The sequence below is a fragment of the Mauremys reevesii genome, linkage group 2, assembly GCF_016161935.1.
Source record: "Mauremys reevesii isolate NIE-2019 linkage group 2, ASM1616193v1, whole genome shotgun sequence".
Classification (NCBI taxonomy): Eukaryota; Metazoa; Chordata; order Testudines; family Geoemydidae; genus Mauremys; species Mauremys reevesii.
In genome coordinates, this window is record NC_052624.1 from 82,523,639 (window position 1) to 82,549,293 (window position 25,655).

At 42.7% G+C, this 25,655-nt stretch overlaps 1 protein-coding gene across 3 annotated transcripts; it reads right to left on the minus strand.

The window, feature by feature from the left end:
* Nucleotides 1–13,009: 13,009 nt before the first annotated feature.
* On the minus strand, nucleotides 13,010–22,783 carry CCK (cholecystokinin). Of its 3 annotated transcripts, none has more exons than XM_039526325.1 (4): nucleotides 22,667–22,783; nucleotides 20,466–20,669; nucleotides 18,525–18,782; nucleotides 13,010–14,021 (listed from the first exon to the last, which is right to left on the minus strand). In XM_039526325.1, exons 3-4 carry the CDS (start codon nucleotides 18,778–18,780, stop codon nucleotides 13,885–13,887), a joined length of 393 nt encoding a protein of 130 aa, XP_039382259.1. In that variant the 5' UTR covers nucleotides 18,781–18,782; nucleotides 20,466–20,669; nucleotides 22,667–22,783; the 3' UTR covers nucleotides 13,010–13,884. The 3 variants fall into 3 exon arrangements, with proteins under 3 accessions (XP_039382259.1, XP_039382258.1, XP_039382260.1); XM_039526324.1 differs by having other exon boundaries at nucleotides 20,452–20,669; XM_039526326.1 differs by lacking the exon at nucleotides 20,466–20,669 and having other exon boundaries at nucleotides 22,667–22,714.
* Nucleotides 22,784–25,655: the final 2,872 nt, after the last annotated feature.

Genomic DNA, 25,655 nt, shown 5'->3' on the forward strand with positions numbered 1-25,655 from the left:
GAGATTTCCACTTTTCCTCCAAGAGCAAGGCCTGTTTAAGTTTTAAAAGCAGAACTTGTAAACAAAGGGAGGACAGGTTGGAACTGTTGTCCGTATTACCTCATACAATCAATCTGTTTAGATCAGTGGTTCTGAACCTGTGGCCCACGGGCTGCTTGAGGGCCAGTTAGCACAGAGCTGCAACCCATGTGACATCCTCAGGGCCACACAGGTAGTATGGGATGTGGCCCACAATGGTAAAAAGGTTGAGAACCGCTGGTTTAGATAGGTATGTCCCTCCATCGCTATAGTATCTTAGCATCTCAGAAACATTAATGAATTCATCTTCATAACAGCCCTGTGCGCAGGGGAGAATTATTATCCATCTCTTGGGGCTGAGGAGCTGAGGCACAGAGAAATGAAGTCCCTGATGAAACTTGGCCAAGGGCACACAGAATGTTAGTTGCATAGCCAGAAATAGAACCAAAGTCTCCTGAGTGAGTCCCATTCTAATGTCTTCACTGCAATACCATCCATTCTCCCTTCATTTCCATATCCCTCAATCACTGTCTGGCACCACAACTAACACTCTGATATAAATAGATTTTACAGAAGTCCCAAACTTCCTTTAAATGCAAATCAGACACGCTATGATAGCACACTGGAACCAGCTCATACCTGCTGTAATGAATACATTAACATATAAAACACAAAAAGGATACTTAAAGGTATTGAAAAATATTGGTAGTTAAGAGTTCTTTCAATTGTAACATTGGCAGTATGCTGGTATACAAATGAATATTCAAAAAATACTGACTAGATTACATCAGTCTCTTTGAAGTGTGCCTCTAATGTGCTGAATGCTAATTTTTGTTCAGTTAACAGGCATTCATGAAAAATTCAATCCTTAACCAGAAAATATCTGTAACTCTGATGATGGTTGGATGTCTTCTTTGAGAGAATTTCAATGGACTCTATTGGGATAAAATCATGTATTAAAAACTTCCTATCTATGTTGATAATGTCCCCCTGAGATTATTAAAACACCTAAATTGTTTTTGTCTGCTTAGTAAATTCAATCACCTGGAGTATTATACCCAAGCAAAATGCTGCAGTGGGTGAGTTGCAACTGTAAGACCCTGGCTTTGTGTTGTGTGCCTCTCCATGGACTGCCCATTCAGAGGATAACAGTCTGCTACTAGCTCAAGTGGGTCGAGACCAGTGCTGAAAGTTCTGGGTTCAGTTCCCACTGATTTCCCATGATGGATGTCATTACACAGAGGCTGGCCATCTGACCTTTCTGTGGAGACATCTGTGTGTAGCATGGCAAGAGGTCGTTTTAAAATGTTGGCCACCAAGTGATTTTATTTTAAAAATTACTAAAATGTTTAGTTCAAAGAAACAAGAAATGATAGGACAGCTCATCCAAGTTGTTTCCTTTATTGCCAGTTCAGGGGTGTGGCTCTCACTACATTAGTCAGAGGGGTTCTTTACATACCTTTGGGGGACCATGATTAAAACCAAGCAAAATAATCTCACTAATTAACCATGGTTATTTTATTATTAAATGAAAAGAAAACATTAGGTAAAACACCACAACACAAATGATAAACTGGTTACTTTCATTACAATATCTTCTGCATGCCTCTCTGTGGAGAAAGTTCAGCAGAGATTATATCTTTGCGAGTAGACCCACCTTTGGTGGGGCACTTTTTCTCTTGGGAAGTTGAGACCAAGGTCTCATTTCCCAAAATTATAGTGAGTCCAGGGCTAGTGTATCTTTTGATAGCTAAGCATGTTTACAAGAGGGCAAAAGAATGTTGTTTAAGGGCAGGTGGGAGCTGTATGGTTATTAATAACCAGCCAGTTTTTAATTGGTCAGCAATCAACTAAATCCTGTGAAATTGAAGAAAATATTTAAATCTGTTACTTAGAAAGAGCCATGTAAGGAACTCCTCCAGAGATGGCGAGGAAGCTGCTTGAGCACTGCCATTAATTAATTAATTAATGATTTCCCCATTAATATAAATATTCTATACTTAAATGTCGTCTTACATTAGTAATTAGTTTAGTAAGCTCAGTGTACTCCATGTAGGGTACATAAAGCATTTCACCATTTACATAGCAATGATGTTAGGAAATTATATGAGATGCTTTGCATTTAGTTAAAATTCTTGCAAATATGCCATTCAAAATGGTTTGCCACTTCAATAAATAAAGGTTTTTCTAGAAAACGCTTCCCAACGAAAGTTTCTCTAAAGTTCAAAAGACACAAGCAGAGATTTTCTTGCAAAAAGAGTGTAGGGGTTTTGAAGGCCCACTTCACCCCTAAGTTTTATGATTCGACAAGGAGCGTCAGTGTTACTTCTCTTTGACGTCTTTTTGACCAACTGGAGTCTTTACATTAAAACTCCTATCAAATATTCTGTGCAAAGCAATCAGAGCCACCAAGTTTACATTCATTTTTCTAATGTTGTATAAAAATGGGCATAGAACATTAAAGTAAGACAACACTTAAAATGCAGATATTTTGGATTTGTATTAACACTTTATAGGGGTAAGAAACAGTTTTATGGTGAAGGTGGGTTTACGTTCTTGACATTTGCTTGTCCCCAGGGTGACAGAAAGCAGAAGCCTCCTGGAATTCCTTTGATTAGCTTGAATATTTCATATAATTAAATACAAATATATGCACATTGAGGTACTTTTCTCCAAGCACCATATGTATGAAAGTAATGATCAATATAGCCCAAGTTTCACTGAAGATACAGGCAAGTTTCATGGCCTAACACACACCTCAATATAACAATTGTATGTATTAATTTTACATCAATATTGAGGTTTTTCCCCTATACATGGGAGGGCAAAGCATGCGCCAGAATCTCTGAGAGTGAATGCTCTGAGTTCAAGGCATATTTTCCCTCCAGAGGAGATGTTTGAAACAACGCAGAGGAGAAAAGGGAGTATGGTCAGTGAAAGCAGCCAGATGCCAAGTTTCTGTTGGATGCAACATGGCTGCATCCCCTGTGCTGACATTAATGCTCCCCAGATGGCGTTTGTAAGCTTGCCGTAGAGTTGCTATTGCTGTAACCTGCGGTAACTACTGCATGGATTTATGCAGGAAATTCACAACACATTGCAAATAGGGAGAGCCTTCAGCTCTGCCCCTTTCTGTGCCCAACCCCGCCACAGAGCTTCCATGGTTGGTCTTTGCATGGATGTGGCTTCTGTGGTCTCTGCAGGCATGGGGAGTGTTCTACCCTTTAGCAAATTTGGGGGTTTTCTGGCACTTTTTGTTCCCATTCACATGTCTCCCTACAACAGAATGGAGAAATCCAAATACTTCTCTCTACTCCCTGCAAAAAAAAAAAAAAAATTGATCAGCCATACATTTTATAAAACCTAAATTCCTGGCCTAAACTACTTGACTTTGCCCATTTAAGGTGATCTAAAGCAGTCAGGAAAAAATGTAGAACCTCCTGCCTCCTGCTTGGGGGTCTTTGATGAATTTTTTTTCTTCTGGTTTTTTTTTTTTTTTTTTTTACTCAGTCATGGAAATTGTAACATTCAATGGTAACGAGGGATACTCCAGGGAAAAAGTGCGATGAGGTTGGAGAGAGGATGATGGACAGACAGCTTTGAACATATTTGACATTATGTGTGACAGGGACAATGATGAATGGGCTCTTAGGCTGGTGATAGGCTAATGTGTTAAAGTTCTCACACTGCGCATAAAGTATGCAGCAAGGCAAACCCAGATGAGAGTAGAAAAGAACTCATTTCGGTTAGAAAGTCTCTCGATCTGACTGCAATTTTATAATTAGTGTTAGTCTGTGGTATTGTATAAAGCCATTAAAACTGTCTCTTTTCCTAAAAGATTTTTCCAAAGCTTTCACAGATAATTTTTGCTTCCAAACAAGTTAAAGAGAATGCTACAGGTCCTATTTATTACAGGCAGAGCCAGTAGCAACTCCTACTTGGTTGCCCCACACTGTATGACCTGGTTTTCAGTTGCTTATAACATTGCCAAATTTTAACCATTGGGCTAAAATTGTTTGTGCTGGGTGTCTGCCTCAGTGAATATTTTTGAAAGTGTCAGCCAAAACAGTTCATCCATGTCCAAGAACAAGGCCAGGGGAAAATAGAATGCTTTGCCCATGATAGAGAGTCCTGACAATCTTTTTTTTTTTTTTTTTAATAAAGAAAAAACTCTAGCAACCCCTTCTTTGAAGGAGGCCTTTGTGTTAAGGATGAGCCTTTTGCCATCTGTGTGAAAATTCACCCAAATTTGGTCAAGGTACAGCCATTGAAAAAAATCAGTTTGCACATGCTCAGCAGAGTTTTGCAGCTGAAGATTCTGCCTACACCGACCATGCTCCTGCACACAAGACTTTCCCAGACAGTTCTGGGTTGGTGCTGTGGACAGGTACCAAAACTGAGACCGGTGAACCTGTCTCTCCTGTGCTCTCAATGACCCCTCCCTCCGCCCGTTAGTGTCCAGCCAGTGAGGAAGAGGAAGCTGCCTGATCCAAATACAAAGGGGACAAGACCCTGACTGTGAGGGGATTGGTGTGGGACAACCACACACCAGCCTTGCACAGACAACCTTCATTCTGGCATCTCCTAAACTTTTGAGTTCTTGACTTTGTAACTTCAATAATGTTCTGTTATATAAAAATATTGCGCTGAAGTTGCAACAAAGGTTTAATATCTGATATCCCATCACCATATGTCCCATTCAAATACATATTAGGGTTTGAGACAACTAGGAGTAAGTGCTGCTTCCTGGCAGAATGGGGACTTTAGGCAGCTGTTTGGAGGGATTAACTTTCTGCTCAGTTGCTCAGAAAGCCATATCCCTTCCATAGATTTAAAGGTATCCACACGGTCAGAAGGCCATATCCTCTGCCTTCTCCTTATGGTTATTGTCCGCACACCCCAGGAAGGGTAATACACAAAAACTCCCTACAGAGAATTACTCAGTTTCCCCTTTCTGGGAGGGGACACTGTGCCCTTAGTTTCCAGTCCTGCCAATCAGATGACTTAATACTTACAAAGGGCAAGGTACCTGCTCAGGGAAGTAAGAGGGCTTTAGTCCCCTGCACTGGGTATGTTACCAGTGGGACCCAGTGAGGTGGGGGGAGGGGAAAGCTGTCCATGGAGGATTACAAGCTGGGTGTGGGGATGTGCAGAGCCTTGGTTCTGTTTCCCTCCCCAAAGCACCACTCAGACCAACTGAGCTTGCCAGAGATGGATGTAATCTGCTGCTGATATAGGCCAGTTCCCCCCTAAAATACAGCACAGCTACGTGCTGCTCCCTACTCAGGGCAGATTGCCAAGTGACAACTTAGCAAAAGCTAAGCACATCCAAAGGGGAAATCACTAAGTGAGAACAAACTGGGAGCCCAACTTTGTCACTGCTTTTCAGGCATCTTGCAGAGCAGAGCTGTATTTTAAGAGAAGGATGAATATTTTTCATTCATTTCAAAGATCATATTAGAAGATTGCCCACAGCATGAATTAATGATGTGTTTCTCTGAGGCACAGCAAACTAGCTTATACAAATGCACGAGTCCATCAGCTCCTTCCCAGAACGCCATCCCTTACTATGTTAAATAATTGAGCATTTTAAAGTAAGTTTATTGTGTTACAGATACACTATAGAAGGTTGTAATCTAAAATATGGCCCAGGATTCCATGTTCTCTGTCTTTGTGAGAGTGCTGAATAGAGGCTCAATCCACTATTGCCAATGTGTATCTCTCATTTTCTAAGTATCTGTTTTGAAATTAAATTAATAAAGCAAGGAATAAAATTAATTGAATCAGGGGTCTACAAAGAAAATCATCGTGTCTTTATCTGTGAAGTGTATTGATCTGCCATTTCACTAATGTTAAATCAAATATCCCATAAGGCGTAATTTATGTGATGCTAAGTTAAATATCAGTAGGTTGGCAGTGCTAGTAAACTCATTTCCAACGCAAACAAAAGGATGCTGTGTTACTGCCAACATACAGCGCGTACTGAAATTCTCACAATATTTTTCAGCCCAGATCCTGTAAAGTGGCAGAAGAGCAAACATTGGCATTCAGGGAGAGGAGCTGCACAGGTGACTTTAAGTCCCCTTTGTGGACTCCAATCTTGAGCCTGCTGGGCTCCAAACCAGTTTGCCATGATTTAAGTTAGAGCAGCCTAAGGGCTGCTTCAGTTTATGCCATTTGCCGGACACTGACCCTAATGGCCATTACAGCACCTGAGACTGATATGCAATGATGTGCTGGCCCCACTCTTTTCCACCAGCCAGGACTTCTGCACCCGCTGTAGGCAGAGGGGTGTCACAGGAGCTGCTACAGTAGCTCTATGCCATCTGGGGATCCCAGTGAGGGATGTTCCTCCAACAGCTGGCCATGCCCGCTCCAGGGCTGATTTATGCTGTTCAAGTGACCCACAGCAGCCCTAATGCATAGGACAATCAGAACTTTTAGCTGAACACAAGTTCTCTGAATTCTCTGGAGCCCTCTGTCTGGCCACACTACCAGTGTTTGCCATTAGGTAGGTACCTGCTGTTTTGAAGCTATTCTTTTCTGCTACATCTGGAAGATGTTTCACAATCAAAGAACAGTGACGTCTGCCTAAGGAAAGCTTTTCACAGCACACACTGGCTTGTGCAGGGAGAAAGCTCCTCTTTGGATCTCTTAGTGTAGCTGCTATCTGTAGATCATGAGTGGACTATTCACACCAAACAATACATTTGATTAATTTAGCTCCCATTGTCTGAAAAAAGATTTTAAGTTTTACAAATTTGTTTGCTCTTTGAAGTATTTGACCAATATTTGATACAAACAGATTTCATCCTCTGAGTTGTACATGATTTGCCACAACTGTTGCTTCAAGTGTTTGATGTTTGGGTTGTGTGATTGGCCACATGGTGTAGCTTCTGCTCCCTGATTGGGTGACTGAATTTTTTTAGCAACATGGGATTGATTAAGTCACTTGTGGCCCAAGTGGTCATAATAACACATTTGCAGAATTAACTGGTTTCTGAAAGTGGTGTGCAGCCTCAATGATCATTAAAATTGTCTTGAACCCCTGTGTTCATGATTAATAAAAGCAAATATCTTCCATACTGATGTCACAAACTCTTAATAATAATTAGTAGCCTGATAGCTTGTGTCTCAGCTATAGACTGCATTTATAGTTCATAGGATAGCTGGATTGGGGAAAAAAGGGGTAAATATGGCAGAAATCATCTGCGATCTCATGATGACACACTAATTTTTCCATTTGAATCAGGCCTATATGTATGTTATCATATAATCCAAATCCTGGGCGGCAGTGTAGATCATGCCCTCCGCACAAAGACTGCCAACAGAGCTGTTCGTTTCTACACACTAGTATTCTGTTTGGTCCAATGGGAAGAGAAATGGAAGAAAAAGCATATAACATATGAAATGGATTTAAATATACTTTTCTATATATTTCTTAGTGGTTGTCTGAGACTTGGTAAAGGGGACATCTGTATTAGATTTAACTCAGAATTTCTAGGTTTAGTACGTATCAAGTTTAACATTTTATTGTCTTTTTTTTTGTGGGTATGAAAACTACGATATTTTATTTAATTTATTTTTTGTGTTACAGTAGTGCCTAAAGACACCACGCAAGACTGGAGCTTCGTTATGCCAGGTACAAATTACTGGGAAAAAGATATTCCCTGTCCCAAAGAGCTTATAATTAGAGCTGGACAAAAAAGATTTTTGGTAAATTTGATCCCCCCCCCAAAAAGAGTGTATTTTTAACTATTTGCAAATTCAGACCAAATTCAGCAAATAGTTTTGCATGAAAAATACCCAGATTTTCCCCCCAAGAAATGTCAAAAGGTTTTGTTTTGACATTTTTGAAATCAGCTGTTTTGATATTTTGTTTCAAAAATGACATTTTCAAAATGAAATATCAATTCAAAACAACATTTCATTCAACCTCACTGACATTATTTTGGTGAAGAAAATCTGAAAAAATTCAGTTTGAAACTTTTTTTTTAATGTTTTGGTTCAGCTACTGAACAAAAAAACAATTATTTGGTCAGGTCTACTTGATCAGTTCCCTGCCTTCTCTAGGCATATGTGGAGAAAAGACACATTATCTCATTTTTTAACAAATGAGCAACTGAGTCGTAGAGATTAACTGACTTGCTCAGTGTCACACAGGAAGTCCACTAACCATCCATCCTTTCTGTTAATGAGTCTCTGTAAATTAATGAGATTCTGCTTTGCTTTTCTACATATTTGGATTGTTATTTATCTTCATTAAATTGTAAATAGAACAATGGAATAGGGAAATATAGTGTTAAAACAGAGAGACCCTGTTTTAAGCCCTTAAGCCATATTTTAGTGCAGTTTTTGGGATTTTCTCTTACTTCAAGGCTTTGCTTTGGGTGTTTAACTGATGTATAGAAAGTCTATGCTCCTAATACAATAGTGTGATGTCCTCTTTCATTGTAAATATTAAGGTTGATTAATCCAGGGAAGAATTTGTAGAGTTTTCCATCATGGCCTCGTAAACATACTGAGAGAGAGAGAGCTACAAAGCCTTGGAGTGATGTCACAAAGCTAAAGAATGAAATAGGAGATGCCTAAGTAAGAGAGGAAGAGAATGGTTTTTAAGGCAACCCACTTTAGCAGCAGAAAAGATGAGGGTGATCATGATAATATTTTTCCAAAGGCATTATGAATATCCTGTCCATACGAGGAATATAACATGAGAGAGCAGGGCTGCCCAGAGGATTCAGGGGGCCTGGGGCAAAGCAATTTCAGGGGGCCCTTCCATAAAAAAAAAGTTGCAATACTATAGAATACTATATTCTTGTGGGGGCGCCTGCAGGGCCTGGGCCCTGGGGGAAATTGCCCCACTTGCCCCCCCACTCTGGGCGGCCCTGCAAGAGAGCACGTTTTCATCAGTTGTTCCAAAGTGAAGGAGGACACAGTTGAAGCCTTTTTTAGAAACCTATAGCAACTGGTTGAATACTTTGAGTTTGAGGAGCGCAATGAGTTTGTAAAAGGTAAACTTGTGCTTGGAATAGGAACTAATAATCTATCTCAAAGGGGTTGCAAAAGACAGAAGGCCTAACCTTATAGAGTGCCACAGAATTTGTCCTTCATTGCAGGTCGCCTTTAACTAAGTGGGAAGGAAACCTGAGTCCTTTCCTGGAGTTACTGGAAATAGATATGTGTCCGAAAGAACGTCTGCCATTACCTTTTGGAAACAGCTGACGCTTTTAAAGATAAAGGAATTTGTAAGCTGGTGAGCTAGCTTGTCAGCCCAGGAAGGAGCAATGCCACGGCAGAATCGGTTTCCAGCCCTTGCCTAAGGGCACAGTTTATTGGCTGAAGAGAAATTTAGGCAAAATACCGAACTAAAGTAGTTCCTCTGACCCCCATGGACTACAACTCCGAGAGGCTTTTCCCTCATCTCTCTCAGCCAGTGCCTTGACCCAGGTTCTCCCTCAGGAGCATTTCCACTCCCAGAAGTTCTCAATTCCAAAGCCCATAGCGACATTTAGGCATGACGGGGCACCTAAAAGTACACCACCAAAATCACCTTCCGTCAGGAAACAGGGTCAAGTCAACAGACTAGCTGAAACAGAACATTTTCACACCCCTTCCTTCTGGGCCACCAAGCCTCTTTAACAAAACAACCATCCCACTCCCCAAGCATGTCATCCACAAAGCCTGAGTTAGGCGCCCAGGCTGCCTATGTGATGCATGGGGAGAGATAGGCGCCTAAGAATGGGATCCACAAGAGCAAGTGTATGCTGGGTGTGGAGTGCCTCAGCTAACCAATAGCACATGCTGAAGAGAGGAATGTGTCCTAAGCCCCACCCCTATCGGGGAATTAGGTGCCTAGATTGGGGGGGAGGTTGGATCCACAGCCAAGAACCCTCTCTTTGAGTCAGGTACTTAAGTCTTTCCTTGGTGGTGGCACACGCCTGATGCCACACAAAACTGGGAGGAGGAAGAGGCCTCCATTATAACATTTAGCTCAGGGGATAGGTTACTCAGCCAGGCAGGGGCAGCGGGGTGAACAGTGGGCTTGGGGAGGCTAGCCCCCAGCCGGCCTGCCCCTTCTGCCTGGGGCCCCACCCCTCCCCTTTCCCCCGCTGGAGCCCAGAGGTCCCCTCCCCAGCTCTGGAGCTCCAGGCAGGTGAGTGAACGGGCAGCACAGCTCCCAGCTCCAGAGCACTGGGTGGGCGGGTGGCACATGCACCGGCACCAGCCGCCTGGAGTCCCTGGCTGCAGGCCAGTCCCCAGCAGCCCCAGCCTGGGGCAAGGGCACCGGAGCGCTCCCAAAAGTGGAGAGGGTGGGGACCCCTCCCCGAGGTGGAGGAGAAGGCAGGTAGCCCCCCTGTCAGTGACTCCTTGGCTCCTCACAGCTGCTCAGGCTGAGGCTCTGAGGCTGCCCCCCACAGGAGCTGGGTCGGGAAGACCCGTGCATGCAGCTATGGGGAACCAGTGTGAAGCTGTGGACACTCCTCCTGCCCTGGGTGCCAGGGAGCCCGGGCAGCGAGGACACAGGCTGGGGGCTGCTCTCAGCCCCCATGCACCCTGGGCAGGTGGAGGGTCTGCCACGGCTCCCCACAGCTGCCTGGGCTCCACACTGGCCTGGCTGGGAGTGAGGCCTTGGGGCGAGGGGGGGAGGGGAGGAGGAAGAAGTGAACAAGGCGAAAAGTGAACAAGACACTTTCAAATGTGGGAGGGCCCTGGCTCCCTGACTCCCCCTGTTCCAGTGCCATTGGCCCGGGGCCCTGGCACCATGGGAAGTAAGGGCCACAGCGGGGACACAGTGGGAAGCAGGAGAGGCCTGGGGTGGAGTGTGGGTGGGACCACGCAGGCAGTTTGGGCAGGCTTAGACTTCCCCTGCCTTTGATACCCACCACCCATGCATCCAGGGTGTGGGATACTCCACTTCAATTCCCAGCTGTGCCTGAGGAGGAGAAGGGATATGAACAGTGGCATCTCACCTACAAGGTGAGTTCACTATCCACAGAACTATAGAGTCATTCTCATTCACTCACGTTCTCCAGGGCAATGCATTGTTAATACGCAGAGGAACAGACCGGGAGATTGAGGGAGCCACACGTCAGAATATCCCATAGCTCAGTGGTTAGGGCGTGCACCTGGGAGACCCCTGTTCAAACCTGTTCTGTTCATCAGGCAGAAGAAGGAATTGAACCAGGCTCTTCTACATTCCAGTTGAGTTCCCCAACTGCTGGGCTAAAGGTTGTAGGGGAGACTGCCATTGCTTCCTTCTCCCTGTGGCTGTTACGTGTGCAGTTCGGTGTGCTCAGAGTATACTTCCCAGATTGGGCCCTGCAAGCAAGATAGGCAAGACAAGGCCAAGTTTTACCTGGTTTGAGGCTCCTGCTGAGGCATGAGCTGGGTGCTGGTCATCACCCTAAGCTTGCAGTGTGCATGCCCAGGTCAGAAACTGAATTTTATTCCACTTTATGTATCATGAATGACATGTCCTCTGAGGTCTGATTGCAGAAGCTGTAGTAGAAAGGGTGATAAAGAGAGAGGGAAAATGCACAACTGTCTTTTCAAATCATCAACAGAATTCTCACACAGGGACTCTGAAAAATCAGCTTTGGGCTTGTAAACTGAACAAACTTGATCTGAAAATCATTGAGAGATAACAGGTGAAATCCTGACCCCCATTGAAATCAAGGGGAGTTTTGCCATGGACTTCAATCATGTCACTGTTTCATCCCATAAAAACAGTATAGCCCAATGTCACTTTTGCAGGTACGTTTCAGACCATCCTCTAATTGCACTTTCTGACAACATTCCTGATTCCCACATTTTTCTCTGATGAGCAGTGTTGGTAGCAAGTTACATGTCAGCAATTTTATGTATTTAAGTAGAGAAGTTAGCAGTGTATGATATGGTCTGGTTATCTTTTTGCATTTTTTACCCAGTGAAGCTTAGTTCAGATGCAACATCTGGTTTTATTAAAAAGTTTTATATTTTACCCAGTGGTTTAGCTGGGCTGAGTGAGACAAAAGGAGACACAATGTCTTCCGCCAAGGTCATAATCTTAATCACTGTCTCAGCCAGAATTATAATGCTTCTAGCTCCTAGCTGTGTGCTTCAATTTCTCTGCTGCATGTCACTTGATATTTTCATTCCTCATAAAGCAGCAATGGTAACGTTATTAAGAGTAACAGGTTATTTCCTCTGTAAAAATGTACTGAAATTTTTTTCACCAAGCTCACCACCATGTCATTGCCTGTTCTTTGAAAATACAAGTTTTATATGCCTTGGTGACTAGATTTTGATGCCACTGATGAGGTCTCTGGAGAGGGCTGAGGGCATACTTCCTAAATGATGAAGATGGGCTGGTTGGCCAACATCCCGTAGAACTGATTTCAGTGCTGCGCAGGATTAATTTAATTTTATTTATTGCATGCTTATTAATGTCAGGGCACCTAGAACCTTGGATAGATGGCTATATTATTTAATAGCTAAATAAATAATAAAAATATTGTACATAGCTTGAGATTTACCTTTATGTTATTCCTGCAGATCAAAGAGGACATGTATTTTTTTTTTGAGATCCCTTGAGTGTCTTTGCCAAAAATGGAGGCCTCTGGCAGCACATGGACTTGTCCTCCTAGAGCACAATCAACTAACCAGTCTCTGATTAAGGTGAGCAGTTATGTTCCCATAGGTTTGTGTAACTTTTCTGTCCTATTGTTGTTGGTCAGAAATATCTCATGTAGGTAAAGCATGTTTATACAATTGAATTAATGGGTATCTGTCTTTGTTCTTTTCAGGTTATGCTTCTTATATGGAAAGTACATTAGTCAACATTCTATAATGCACGCGAGAGCTTTCTGAGTGGGAATGGGAGATAGAATGATACTGGGCCCACTCCTGAAGTCCTTACTCTGGCAAAATCATATTTAAGTCAATGGGAGTTTTTTCACTTGATACAAAGCCATCAGGACTGGGCAGTGGTTGGGCTCAGGCTGAAGTCATTTGGGATGAACTTTATTTCTGGTTCAAGTCAATAGAAGTATTGGCCTAACTTATGATTTAAAGACTCAACCTACTTTTTTAAAACAGTGTGATATAGATATAATTACAATTATTCTGATATCAACTACATGGCACTTCCCTTCCACTTCCCTCAAAAGAACTGTACTTATAGGGTTACCTCACAAACCCAAAACAAATGTATAACTCACCGCAAGGCAAGGAATGTTCTATTTATTCCATGATTAATAGCTATTAGCAGAATTTTCACATTTAATTCACAACAGAAAATAACTAAGCCAAGAAGATGAAAGGTTTTTCCTAAAGATTTAGCACTGTTGACCATTCACTGAAAACATGTGACTTTGTTGTATAACTGAATCCTTTACAAATAGGGTAACTATGAAGATACTTGACCTTTTGTGACAAAACTGTGCTACTAGATTGACACTGGGACAGGTTACCTCTAGAGTCCACAACCAAAGAGAATGCTGCAAGGTTGATTTAAAAAATGGTTCTTCACTTGTATGCTTGCTTAACACATGTAACATATTTACCTAGTAGAATGAAGGCATTTTCCTGCTTGAGTTTATTGTAAGACACCCAGCAACTTGCTGTGACAGGACAAGAAGGGAATAAATGAAATAATTTTAATAATATATCAACAGAGTATGATAAGAAACCATAGGAGAAAGAACATTTTTTTTGGAAAATTCTGCATATGTATATATTGCATTGGATAGTTTTACAGACAAATTTACATCAAGGACATTATATATTTTTTAAACACTGATTCGTAGAGGACAAAAATTAAATTTTTTCTTTCTGTACAGAAATGGGAGTAGGATTCTTCTTTTTGAGATAGTTTGATGTTCTTTAGGAGGAGTACTCATATTCTTCAGCACTGCGGCGTCCAAAATCCATCCAGCCCATGTAATCTCTGTCGTTTATCCTGTGTGTAGGGTCAATGTTCTGTACCCTGTTTCCCATCATTGAGATCCTTCCAGTAGGACCTAACAGATGAGACATGAGGGGCAAAGAATAAGTGAATTCAGTTTTTAAGCTTCCCCAATCTCATTTTTGTATCTGTCACTTATTAATGTGTACAGCAGTGAGGTTTATACAATTTTTACAGCACTTTTTTGAAAAATAATGTAAACATGGGGGGGAATGTCCTCAGAATTATTTGCTTTTATTCAAAATAAAAAGAATATCCATTGGTGGTTTGCTACAGGCATTTGTTATTGTGTGCATTATGATCTGTGTACAGCCTGACTAATAATCTGCACATTTCTCTCAGTTCATGGGGGTTCTCCCATGTTGTGGAAGGTGTAGCCTTGGATTAACTATTCTGTGGGTCTCTGACTCCATTTGGCACATCATTTCCTCCCTCTCTCCATCCCCATTCCTGGCTGCTGGGAGGGAATGTGGGCATGTTTTTTCCTCAGTGCCTGGCCACTGAGAGGGATGAGGAGGGACCTGCTGGCTTCAGCCCATTTGCTCAGTGTTCTCTCTGATATCTCTCTCTTGTTTGTTAGGTGGTGTGCAGAATGCTCTGTGATGAGCTAAATCTACTTGAGAGTAGGATCATGCCCGGGATGAGGACTCCATGACAGTCCTCTATGTTGCCTGAAGAGCCACAGATGGTGCAGAGCACGAGAATACATATTCTTACAATGTACCTTTGTTAGGAGGGGGGATGGAGTTCAGACATGTGGGTTTTCCAGAGAAGCTGGGCATGTTTGTATGTGAGAATGGTCTGGCTAGAACTTGCAGATACAACTGTGCTGGAACTCTGAGTACAGGGGCGTCTCCAGGCCCCAGCACGCCAAGCGCGTGCTTGGGGCGGCATGCTGCATGGGTCACCGGAGCCGCCTGCCGCCCTCCTGGCAGAGCACCCCCCTTGGCATGCCGCCGTGCTTGGGGCAGCGAAATGTCCAGAGCCGGCCCTGTCTGAGTACTATTACTTTTGGGCAACTTCTGCTATCAAGCTAAGGTTCTTCTATGCTTCCTTCTGCCATAGTATTAGAGTGCTGATCTCTGCTATTGCTTTTGGGTTTTTGTCCATCTATGTTTAAAGCATTAATAGGATGTAAGGCCAACATTTTCTATGGTAAATCAAGGCCCAGAGATTAAGACAGATGAAGACCTCTCTTTTTAACACGTTACATCATTAGAACTGAAAGAATTTTAAAATGTTAATTGACTCCGCTTCTATCCAAAGAATGTGAAAATTTGCACTTCCATGGATACATTACAACCTCATGTGCAGTAATACTGTAATCATAAAAATAAGCTTAAACCTTCTACGACTGAAGTCAATGACAAAGGTCCCATTAACTTTAATGGGAACAGGAACAAACATGATACAGTATATTGTTAATATTTAGCTTTGACCCAGATCTGTGAGTCTTTAAATTTATAAAATTAAAAGTCCTCAAATCTATAGAATATTCTTACTATACAAGAATTTATATTTTAAAGGAACACCTGCTGCGACAGGCCTTTTACGTGGCTGGAGTTTTCTTTACAGAGGGAAACGATTCAGAACAAAATAATGAACATATGGTTAGGAACTTAATCACTTTGTCGATGATTGCAGAGGAGAGGACATATAAACTGAATTGATCCCCCTCCTCCACTCTTTAGACATTTACTTAAACCAAAATGGCAAAAATTTAACTACTAAAAAATCTGATTAACAAATTAAGGATATCAGTTAAATGCTCAGAAGCTGAATTATGTATGTGAATTTCTCTAAGTATGTAATTAAGGGGCAATGAGAATGTGGTTTCTTGGCAGTATATAGTCTGATACCATTGGAACAGATCATTGCTCAGATTAGAGACTGTTTCTACTTAAAAGACTTCTGAGTTTATCCACTGGGCCCTATTGGCTTTTAGAACAATTGTGATCTGCCCTGACAAAGAATTTTAAATCATGTGTCTCTGACTTGACAGCCACAATGTGTCTCCTTTACCCAGCTGCCAGATACATGATAGCACACTTTGAGGATAACTTAATTCAAAGAGCTAGTAGGTCATGCACAGGAAACTGAATTTCTTATCAAAATAGAGGTCACCTTAATTACCTTCAAATCTCTGAAGGTGGCCTATAGACTCTACAGAACCACTGGCCTTCAAACATTTCAGCTTCAAATTACAGCCATTTTTGAAAGATGGTAGAACCCAACCCTAACCTCATGAGAACTTATTTTTCCCCCAGTTATAACTGGCAATGCCTCTCCACAAACCATAACCACAAACATCACCACTAATTATTAGCACAGCAAAAATCCCAATATGTGTAGTGTCTTCTAGCCAGTAGGTATTGATTGAACATCCCAAAAGTGACTAAAACTGGAACTGAGGGGATGTCCTGAGATTCGTCATCATATATCAGTTGGAAGCTTCATATCAGACATTTTTTAAATTTAAAAGCAATATTATCTTGATGAAATTACAACACTGAGCAACCCCACCTAGAACACAGAAGCCATAAGGGTCTTCTGCTAAAGGAGGATAATATAATTGGTAGATAATGGACTTGAAAGGGAAGTAAATGAGAGGCCACAATGTGCTTTTCATCAGATCCAGTCATACAAAGGTTACATATTTTTGTCCTTTCACTCTGAATTCTTTATCCTCTCCTGTTACAAGTTTGTTAACATGTCTGAGTCCAACCATCTGTCTCCGATGGGCTAGAATCAAGCTTGACCTCTACCAGGTCACAAGAAAGTATTGTATCATATGCCTACTGTGGCTTTAAGGACTATGAACATACTTCTAAAAATAGGTGGTCTTTTTTAGGGGTGTGTGTGTGGTTTTTTTAAAGAAATCTGAGCTAAATCAATAAGATACAAAATATCTTCTGTCAGGTAACATTTAAGATAAAGCCAAAGTGTTCTTTCATGATACCTGGTTGAGATAGTTGGAATGCCATCAGGAATTTTGGAGAATGCACAAACTATGAAACCATACTGAAACAGAATGAATAGATAAACTTCCAAACAGCAGATTTTCAGGAAATGAAGGATGGAAATATAAAACTGGAGAGATATAATCAAGATTCTGTTTCAGTGATCTCCTGTAACAATAATGCTTAGTCCCACAAATCATTTAATTATAGCACTGAGCTTTCTAAATGAACATCAAATCTTCTCCTCCTTATATTACTTTTACTGTTAAACTGGATTCCAGAATGGACACAATTATATTTGGCATTATTAGGCGCTGTTCAGACATCTTCAGAGCATGCTCAGAAGTGATATTTTTTCTAGTTGCTTATAACTATTATTACTTGACCATTATATATATGTAAGTATGAATACGTGTGAAAACGCAGACTATATATATGCTGTATATCTCACACACACACACACACCCACCCTTATCAGGAGTAAGGAAGAAATTCAATGTAGTTTGTGGAGGCCAGCACAATATAAGCTCTACAATGAGGCCTCCGTATGTGTGACAAAGAAGAGGTCTCTGTCAGCCCTGCATAGGCCAATGTGAAGGGGAATGAAAGGCACAGGCCACTGCTTGGGGGAAGTGTTTCATCCTAAGTGCATGAGGGGAGATATTTCACTCCCAGACCAGAATTAATTGCCTAACATCAAAACAGCTCTGCAATTGCAGGCAAAGAATCTCCTGTTGGCCCTGACACCATCCCCTTCACTTCCAAGATTTCCTCCTTTCCTGCAATGCAGGGTGTAGAATACAGGGAGACTGTAGCAGAGGAAAAGACCTCTGCAACCCCATGTAGCAGTTTTTGCTGCACTTGGCAGCCATGTTGCTCACTGGAAAGTCTCTGCAAGTAGCCTGCCCCCCAGAATATGTGAGCAACAGTCCGGTGTATTCAGATACCAAACTGAGCTCTTTTTCAGAGCAGAGCATTTAATTTAAAAAAAAAAGGGTGAATAAGCCCCTTACAGGGAAGTTTGAATGGACAACTATTTGCAAGTGTTTTAAATCCAGTAACTCTTTTGGAAGAAGGGATATGTAGCTTTTCCGGAGGAAAGCATTCCTTTTCCAAAGTCATTCTCTGTGTGTAAGTATATACTATAATGTATATACTGTAAACCATTTTATTTTGTGCAAATACATGTTTTGTGGGCCTCTAGCCTACAAATCCTTACTCATGTAGGTTGCCTCATTACCTACTCAGGTGGGTAAGTGCAACTAATGTAAGAGTTTGACGAATCAAGCCTTTAAATTGCACTACTCCGTTGTCACTGTACGCAACAAACCTAGCTGCAACACCACAGATGTTTGCAGTTGTACAATTCTATTGTACTCCAAGCAATCATGAAACTAGAAATGCAAGATAGATTTATACATGTACAGTAAGAAAGCAAATGCTCAATTCCTTATTAATATTTTTCAATATTTCCTTTACAAATGTAGATGATCATAGTAGTTCCTTCTGTCCTTAAAAATCTATGACTCTATAAAAGTATTGAATCTCAAAGGGAATTCTTTTGACACAGACACATCGCATAATACGTTGGCTATTACCTTTTCTGGCTTGCTGGAGATATTTGGCCAGCAAAGCTCCAATGTTGGCTTTTTGGTCAACATTTCCATCCAGCCGCTGGATAGGTTTCAGCTGGCCAGCTGATGAAGGGACACGAACATGTCGGTGATGCTCTGTCAAGCTCTGCTCAAGCTCAGTGGCCACAGGGTTCTCATTGTGCGAGCCTGTAGCCTGCTGTCCAAAAGAGCTCGTTGACAGCATAGCAAGGAACATGTAGATGCAGATACCACTGTACATAGCTGGAGGGAAAAGAAATAAGAAGTTGTTGGAATGGTGAACTTCACTGTATTTAATACTATCCCTTTCCCTCCCTTTTTAAAATAAGTGCTCACTTCTGAACAAACTAGATTTTAGAGAGTACAGTAAACAAAGGAACGGCGTTAAACGGGAGAAGATTGGCAAGAGAGTATTTGACAGGTAGGTAAAATGTTTCTAGATTTAACAGGCAGTAGAGAGAGAGGGCTGTATAGTGGTACAAGCAGAGATAAAATCAATCCATTGCAAAGCTCTTTGCAGAAGAACTGCCTTCTCTATGTTGTATTTCCTCCTCTGTCTCAGGACAAAACATTTCAGTATTTCACCATCTTGTTAAAATATACCAGGGATACAAATTACCAGCTTTTCAAAACTGAATAGCTGGTAAAGAATGTTTATTTTAGCAACGTGTATTTTGTTTGTGCTTAATTGTTCCAGCTGTTCTACCATATCTGAGAGAGAGAGAGAGAGAGAAGGAAAAGATCACAAAGGGAAAGGAAAACAAAATCATACTCAACAATTGAAAAACTGAAATAAACCTGGGTCTCAGGTGAATTTTCAAAGCTGTTTAAGAATTAGAAATAGAATGATTTGGAACAATATGTTTCTTCATGTAAAACAGAGAATAAGTGTTATGGATATTTTCTTGCTTCTATAAAATCCAAACATAGGACTTATTTTACATTTCTGGACAAACTCTATTTCAGCTTATATAACTATTTAATGCAAATCTGTGTATTATAGTTAAGATATGTAAAGTAAGTCTTCAGTTTGTCCATTTTTCAAGAGCTAATATTGAACTGGATACTTATTAATGCTAGAATGCTATTTTCTATATGTATATGAAATATTTCATGGCTAAGAACCCCTAAAACTTACAAGTTATTTAACTATATATATATATCACACCAACTTGTGTCTCAAATATGACCTGTTAAAGCAAATTTACCAATCACATACATTAGAGTTAATAATGTTTTAATGTGAGGCAAACAGGTTTTCATCACAATTGTTATGAGATGAAATAAAAGTTTCAAAGTGGTAACATTTCAGGATTATACTGCCCCAGCATAATTAATACCTTGTCACAGAGGCATCAAGTACATCCTTGCTACTTATAAAATGCATATACTCTATATTCATTTCATGTAGAGATGGGTGTTCTAACCTGGCTACTTCATATAATGAGTGTGACTCAGAACCTAACGTTCAATATTTAAATACATATATTAGTTCATTTTCATGATTTTATATCTCTATCATTTACATGATTAATTTTCACTTCCCATCACAAATGCTGTGGTACCCTAGAGAACTAGATGCTCAGTTACAAAACTAAAACATAATTTTGCTTTCCAAGGTCTTTTTCAAGGATATAAAATAGTTTGTTTAATGACATAAAGATGTTGGTAAAAAGAACAATAGAAACATGCATTATTCCCTGCCCCCACATATTAAAGAGCTGAACATTATGTCCTGAATATTAAAGATTTAAATTTCTTTAGTGAAGATGCCTGTGAGAATATTCATGAGAAGAATACACTGAAAATTCATATTAAAAAAATAAGTAGACAAATAACTAGCCAGTCACATCATTTTTACATTTTTCTATAGGCAAAGATTCACCCAAACTATGGCTAAAAAGTTACTGACCCATCATCTCCTACCTTTAAGTGAGTTACTTTTTCCTAGTTCAAATCAGAGAGAGAGTAGTGCTCGGGTTAGATAAGTTCTAACAGTTTGAAATGCTGCTCCTTAAATAGTCTAGCCCAGTGCTTGTTGTAGTGTCATCTGTTTACACAGGTCTGACGCAGATGAAGGATCACCACATGCTCAACTGGATGCTATCACTTCGTAACAAATTAATTTATCTGTGATGGAGAAAGGGGGGGATGTGTCAAAAAATCTGCTAACGAAGAAGCTCTGCGTTCTTAACCCTTTCCTCACCAGAGCTTCTTTGCCCGTGATAGACACCAGTAGCTCTATCACCAGTAGCGTTTTTGTTCACTAGTATTGTAGTTTTAATTAAGCAAGTGACTTTGATTTGGGTGGGGACACTAATGTCTTTTCACCACTTTACACTAGGGTGACCAGACAGCAAGTGTGAAAAATAGGGACAGGGGGTTGGGGGTAATAGGAGCCTATATAAGAAAAAGACCCAAAAATCAAGACTGTCCCTATAAAATCAGGACATCTGGTCACCCTATTTTATACTTTCAAAGCCCAGAAAGAACGCACCTTAATTAGGGTTCAGTGTCTGTATTTCAGCTTGCGGTGAAATAAGGCGCTAACGCTGAACATTTATACTTTCTTCCCTTCTCCGAAGAGAGAGACAAACCCAGAGAGAGAGAGAGAGAGAGAGAGATTGTTTTGTAATCTATCTAAAATTAGCCCAGATCTAACATACCTAAGAAGTGTTCAGAGGCTTTTTGGTTGATAAGGTTCCTTTAAATATTGTTCCCCCCCCCACACACACTTATGTTTAAAAAACTTCAAGTAACGGTTCCTGGTTTCAAACCTTTGGCATAAAGAGCAGCGAAAGGCACATGCTGGCTAGCTGAGCTCTCGGCACTAATTAGCGATGGCTGGTTTTATTTATGTATGTATGGATTCTATAAATCATGCATTTCTAGGACGTAGAATAAGGGATCGATGCAGTGTGAGAACCGTATAGAATAGTCCAGACCACTCCAAACACACTGGAAGTTGAGGGAGTGCGGGATATTTTCTCTCTCCTCGCCATCCCTAAAGCAATGATTTTTAACAGATTGTGTGTGACCTTCTCAATCCTACTCCTCACGTGTTCATTTTCCAATGCAATACACACTTTTTGCGGGTAAAGGGGCGAGGGGTTCTTGGACAGGATCAGGTGTTTCTCACCCAACGTTGCACCGTCCTGCTAGAAGGACGGAATTGATAAAACAACGAAAGGCGCAGGACTGATCCGCTCTAATTCCAATAGTCACATGCGCGGAGTCGGAGGGGATCCCGGGGCTTTGCTACTCCGGTGACACGCGAGGGGGGCTCCAGAGGCCACTCATGTGCCAAACGCTTCATGTTTAGACCAGGGGGGCGTTGTTACAGCTCGAGGGGTTGTCTTGAGTGTGAAGCTGAGTTTGCGCGCCCCGTGCCCAGCGCGAACAAGTGGAGCCGGCACTGCCAGCAAACAAACGGCTGAGCCCCCGAGCGGCTCTGGGAGGCCACGGGATAAGGCGTGAGGATGGAAACCGAGACTTGCCTTGCGCTTTGCTACCCGCCTTACACTGCCCTGCAGCCAGAACAGGTCCTTTCCCGTCCCACCGCCTGCTTTCGGGGGGCAAATCCGCGTGCCCCTGGCGCAGTGCCACTTCCCCAGCCGTACCCCCCCCCACACACGTCTGCCTTCTTCCTACCGCTTATCACCTGCCCGCTCTCCCCACAACCCTCTTGCTCCCCAGTATTTAGCATCAGCCTCCCCCCTTCGCTACAGAACAGGCTGCCCCTCGCTAGCGTCCCGTGCAAACAGCTGAACCGCGACAGCCAGATGTTTTCTCTTTGGGAGCGGGAGGGGGAAAGCGAATCAGAGCAAGATCCAAGCCGGAGCCCTGGCCCAGCTGGTGAATCATGTATTGAGCGGCGAGGACCATGTGGCACTTTTGCTCCGCAATTATGATGGACACATTGATTGACACGTCAATTCTTGCTGCCGCTCCCTGGCCCGGGCCGCTGCTTGGCCACTGTCTTCTGTTGTCACCTACCGCTAACCAATGTGGCACTGGGTGGGTAGAAAACGGAGAGAGGCTGCTCAGAAATACTAGAGCTGCTTTCTCCACTAGCTGCCAGATCAACGCCAGGCAAACCGAGTTAAGGAACGAAAATCTCCTCTTACCTTCTTTCTCCTCCCCCCTTCTCTGGAGCTCGGGCCCGAAGTGCCTCTGGCTACAGTGGATCGGGGTGGATTAGCCTTCACAGCACTAGTTATAAATAAGGCACCCACCGCCGCGTGTGTCTGCTTTGCTGGAAATTGCCCCGGCCTTGACTCGTTTTAATCTACACGTCTGAGACACAGACTACACGAGTGTGATTTTTCTCTCTCCCTTCCCGCTAAGGAAAGGAGCCAGCGCAATCTGCTTTCCTTTTAACACCCCGGCCTTCTCCTGAGACCCACGTGTGGTGCAGGGCTGGGGGTTGGCTGCACAAGCAGCAGCAGCAGCAGCTCTGGTAACTGAGGCAGTGCGGGGAGGGGAGCGGACCCTCCATGAAATGTTAGTATAGCAGGGGAAAGCGAGGACCACCCCCCATGAAAACAGGAGGGGGCCTCTTCCATAGAAACGAGGAAAGGGGGCTCCTATGGAAATGACAGGGGACGTGATCGCCCCCCTCCAAAATCTCCTCGCTTCATCCTCAGCCACAGCTTCGCACGATCCCTGGCGCGTTGTGACCTCCTTGTAACCCCCCAAACAGCGCTCCGGGGATACCGATTGGAGTGTCCCTGTTGCATGTGCTACTGCAGGTTGATTTTGCAACTCGTCTCCGGGCAGGTTGTGGCCAAAGCCCCCTCTGCCTCTTGCATTTGTTCCTTTGTTTTGCACCCCTGGCCTTCCCCTGCCCAGCAGCGGGCTGCTTCGCCAGCGCTCCCACCCTGCCCCGGCAGAAGAGGCGCTACGCAGCCAGCCGCCCATAGAGGGCGCCGGGAACTCGCCCGCTGCCGCACGCGGCTCTCCCGCCGGCGCTGTGCCCCTGGCCTGCGTGTGACCCAGCAGCCCCGCGGGACCGGCTTTAACCCACCCGGTGCCTGAATCCGCTGGGGGAAACCATGCCACGGGGCCGGCACAGAGCGGAGACAAAGCCACCCCACCCCAACTTTCAGCTGCAGCCATTCTTGGGGGGGGGGGGAGACTGAAAGGATGCGGTGCCGTTTTAGCCCAAGAGCAGAATCTCAGTCTCCTACACCCCGTTTGTAGGTAACAAGCCTGCCTTGGTGAAATGCGGGATTAGGGGGGTGTCTACACTACACACGAATCCCAGGCTCTGACTCAAGTTTGAACCCAAGCCCCCTCCCCCTTCTGTCCACACACAGATCTGTCCGACTCAGGTCAGCAAGCACTCAGGACACAGATCCTAGGACCCCGCTAGGGGTGTGGGTCAGAGCCAGAGTCCTGCTGTGTCCCAAGCCCCGTCATTTTGCAGTGGGAGGCAGCTCAAGTCACAGACCTGGGTTAGACGATCAGCATCATGCAGTATGGACATGTTAGCATGAGACTCAGGCCCAGCAATTGTAAGCCCAGGTTTACGCCATAGCATGGGTGCTCAGGCAGGACTTGGAGACACTAACCCACAAGCCATACCCGTCCTGACCTGGTAGGTGTTTTCCATCTCTTGATTCTTCTCACTTCATCACAAACTGCTCCCAGAAAGACGGGACTACAATTAGCCATCGGGAAGGCAGCACCTTGGACAGCACCTTCCCAATAGCCTTCCCTCATTGCCTGAGGGCAGGTCTACACTATGGGGGAAAATCGATATAAGATACGCAACTTCAGCTACGTGAATAACATAGCTGAAGTCGAAGTATCTGATATCGAATTACTTACCGTTCTCACGGCGCGGGATCGACGTCCGCAGCTCCCCATGTCAACTCCGCTACCGCCGTTCGCGTTGGTGGAGTTATGGAGTTGACATGAGCACGTTCGGGGATCGATATATTGTGTCTATATGAGACGCGATATATCGATCCCCGAGAAATCGATTGCTACCCGCCGATACGGCGGGTAGTGAAGACGTACCCTGAGACAGTCCCTCTTTGATGGGAGTGCCATTGCCTGCTCTTTCCATGTGTGGCTAAAGATGACATTATGGGGCTTCATATTCTCTCTCAATGATTTTCAATTTTTGTGACTTCCTGTGTTGCTGACTGACCTGAAAACTGATTTTTCTCTCATAAACCCTCACCAGAGGATAAAGAGGCTGCCATCAGAATATAAAGAAGTGTTTTTAAAATTAGACATAGAAAGGGCACAGAGCAAGATGGGGAGAGAGGCAATAACATACATACATACATAGGGGAAGGAGAAAAGAAGACCAACACTGAAAATAGATTCAGCATTTTCTTCAAAGTAATTTGCTAATGAAGCTGTCTCCTTTGCTAAGAGTTTGTCCCCTCTGTCAAACCAAGCACGTCCCTCGTTAGTCAGTTTTGATATTTTGGCTTACTGATTAAACTGATCACTGCTATTACAGAAACAAAACAGACAACATACAGCCAGTGGCTAGCTGGAAAAAATAGCACAAACTTTCTGGGAAAGTACAATACAATGATAATTCTAATAGGGAGCATATCAGAATGACTACACTCAGTCCTTGGGGAAGGCCTGCTATAGCTAATGAGAACATAATGAGGGAGGAGAAAGGCAGGCAATTGTGCTGTTTATATATAAAATATTTAATGTTAAAAATGTTGATACTGTGTCAACATAAATTTCATCTATAATATATAATAATATGAGTTCAATTACATCAATATGTTGTGGGATATATATTATTCTAGATTAATTATAAATTATATGTTGTGGTGTTTTGCAGTAATGGAGAGTGCTGTGTGTGCTGTTGAACAAATGAACATATGGTATAAATCAAGGTTCTAATACTGATGGTCTAAAATACATAAAATGAGAACACTAGCAGTATGCTTGGTGTTGTACAAAAACAAATGGAGAAGATATGAATGTCCATTGTATATTGACACTTGTAGCATATCTGCATATATGAGATATGTGTGCCTATGCAGATGTATAGTATTACATGCTCATATACTGATTTTTCCACTGGACCTCTGCCTTGTTCAGTGCATGGGTTGGGCAGTACTCAGTTAATGAGGC

Excerpts from the sequence above, each read along its gene's own strand:
- CCK (XM_039526324.1), bottom strand. Across the intron at positions 14,022-18,524 it reads TCTCCAGCAAGCCAGAAAAG|GTCCTACTGGAAGGATCTCA; the intron begins GTAATAGCCAAC and ends CTCATCTGTTAG.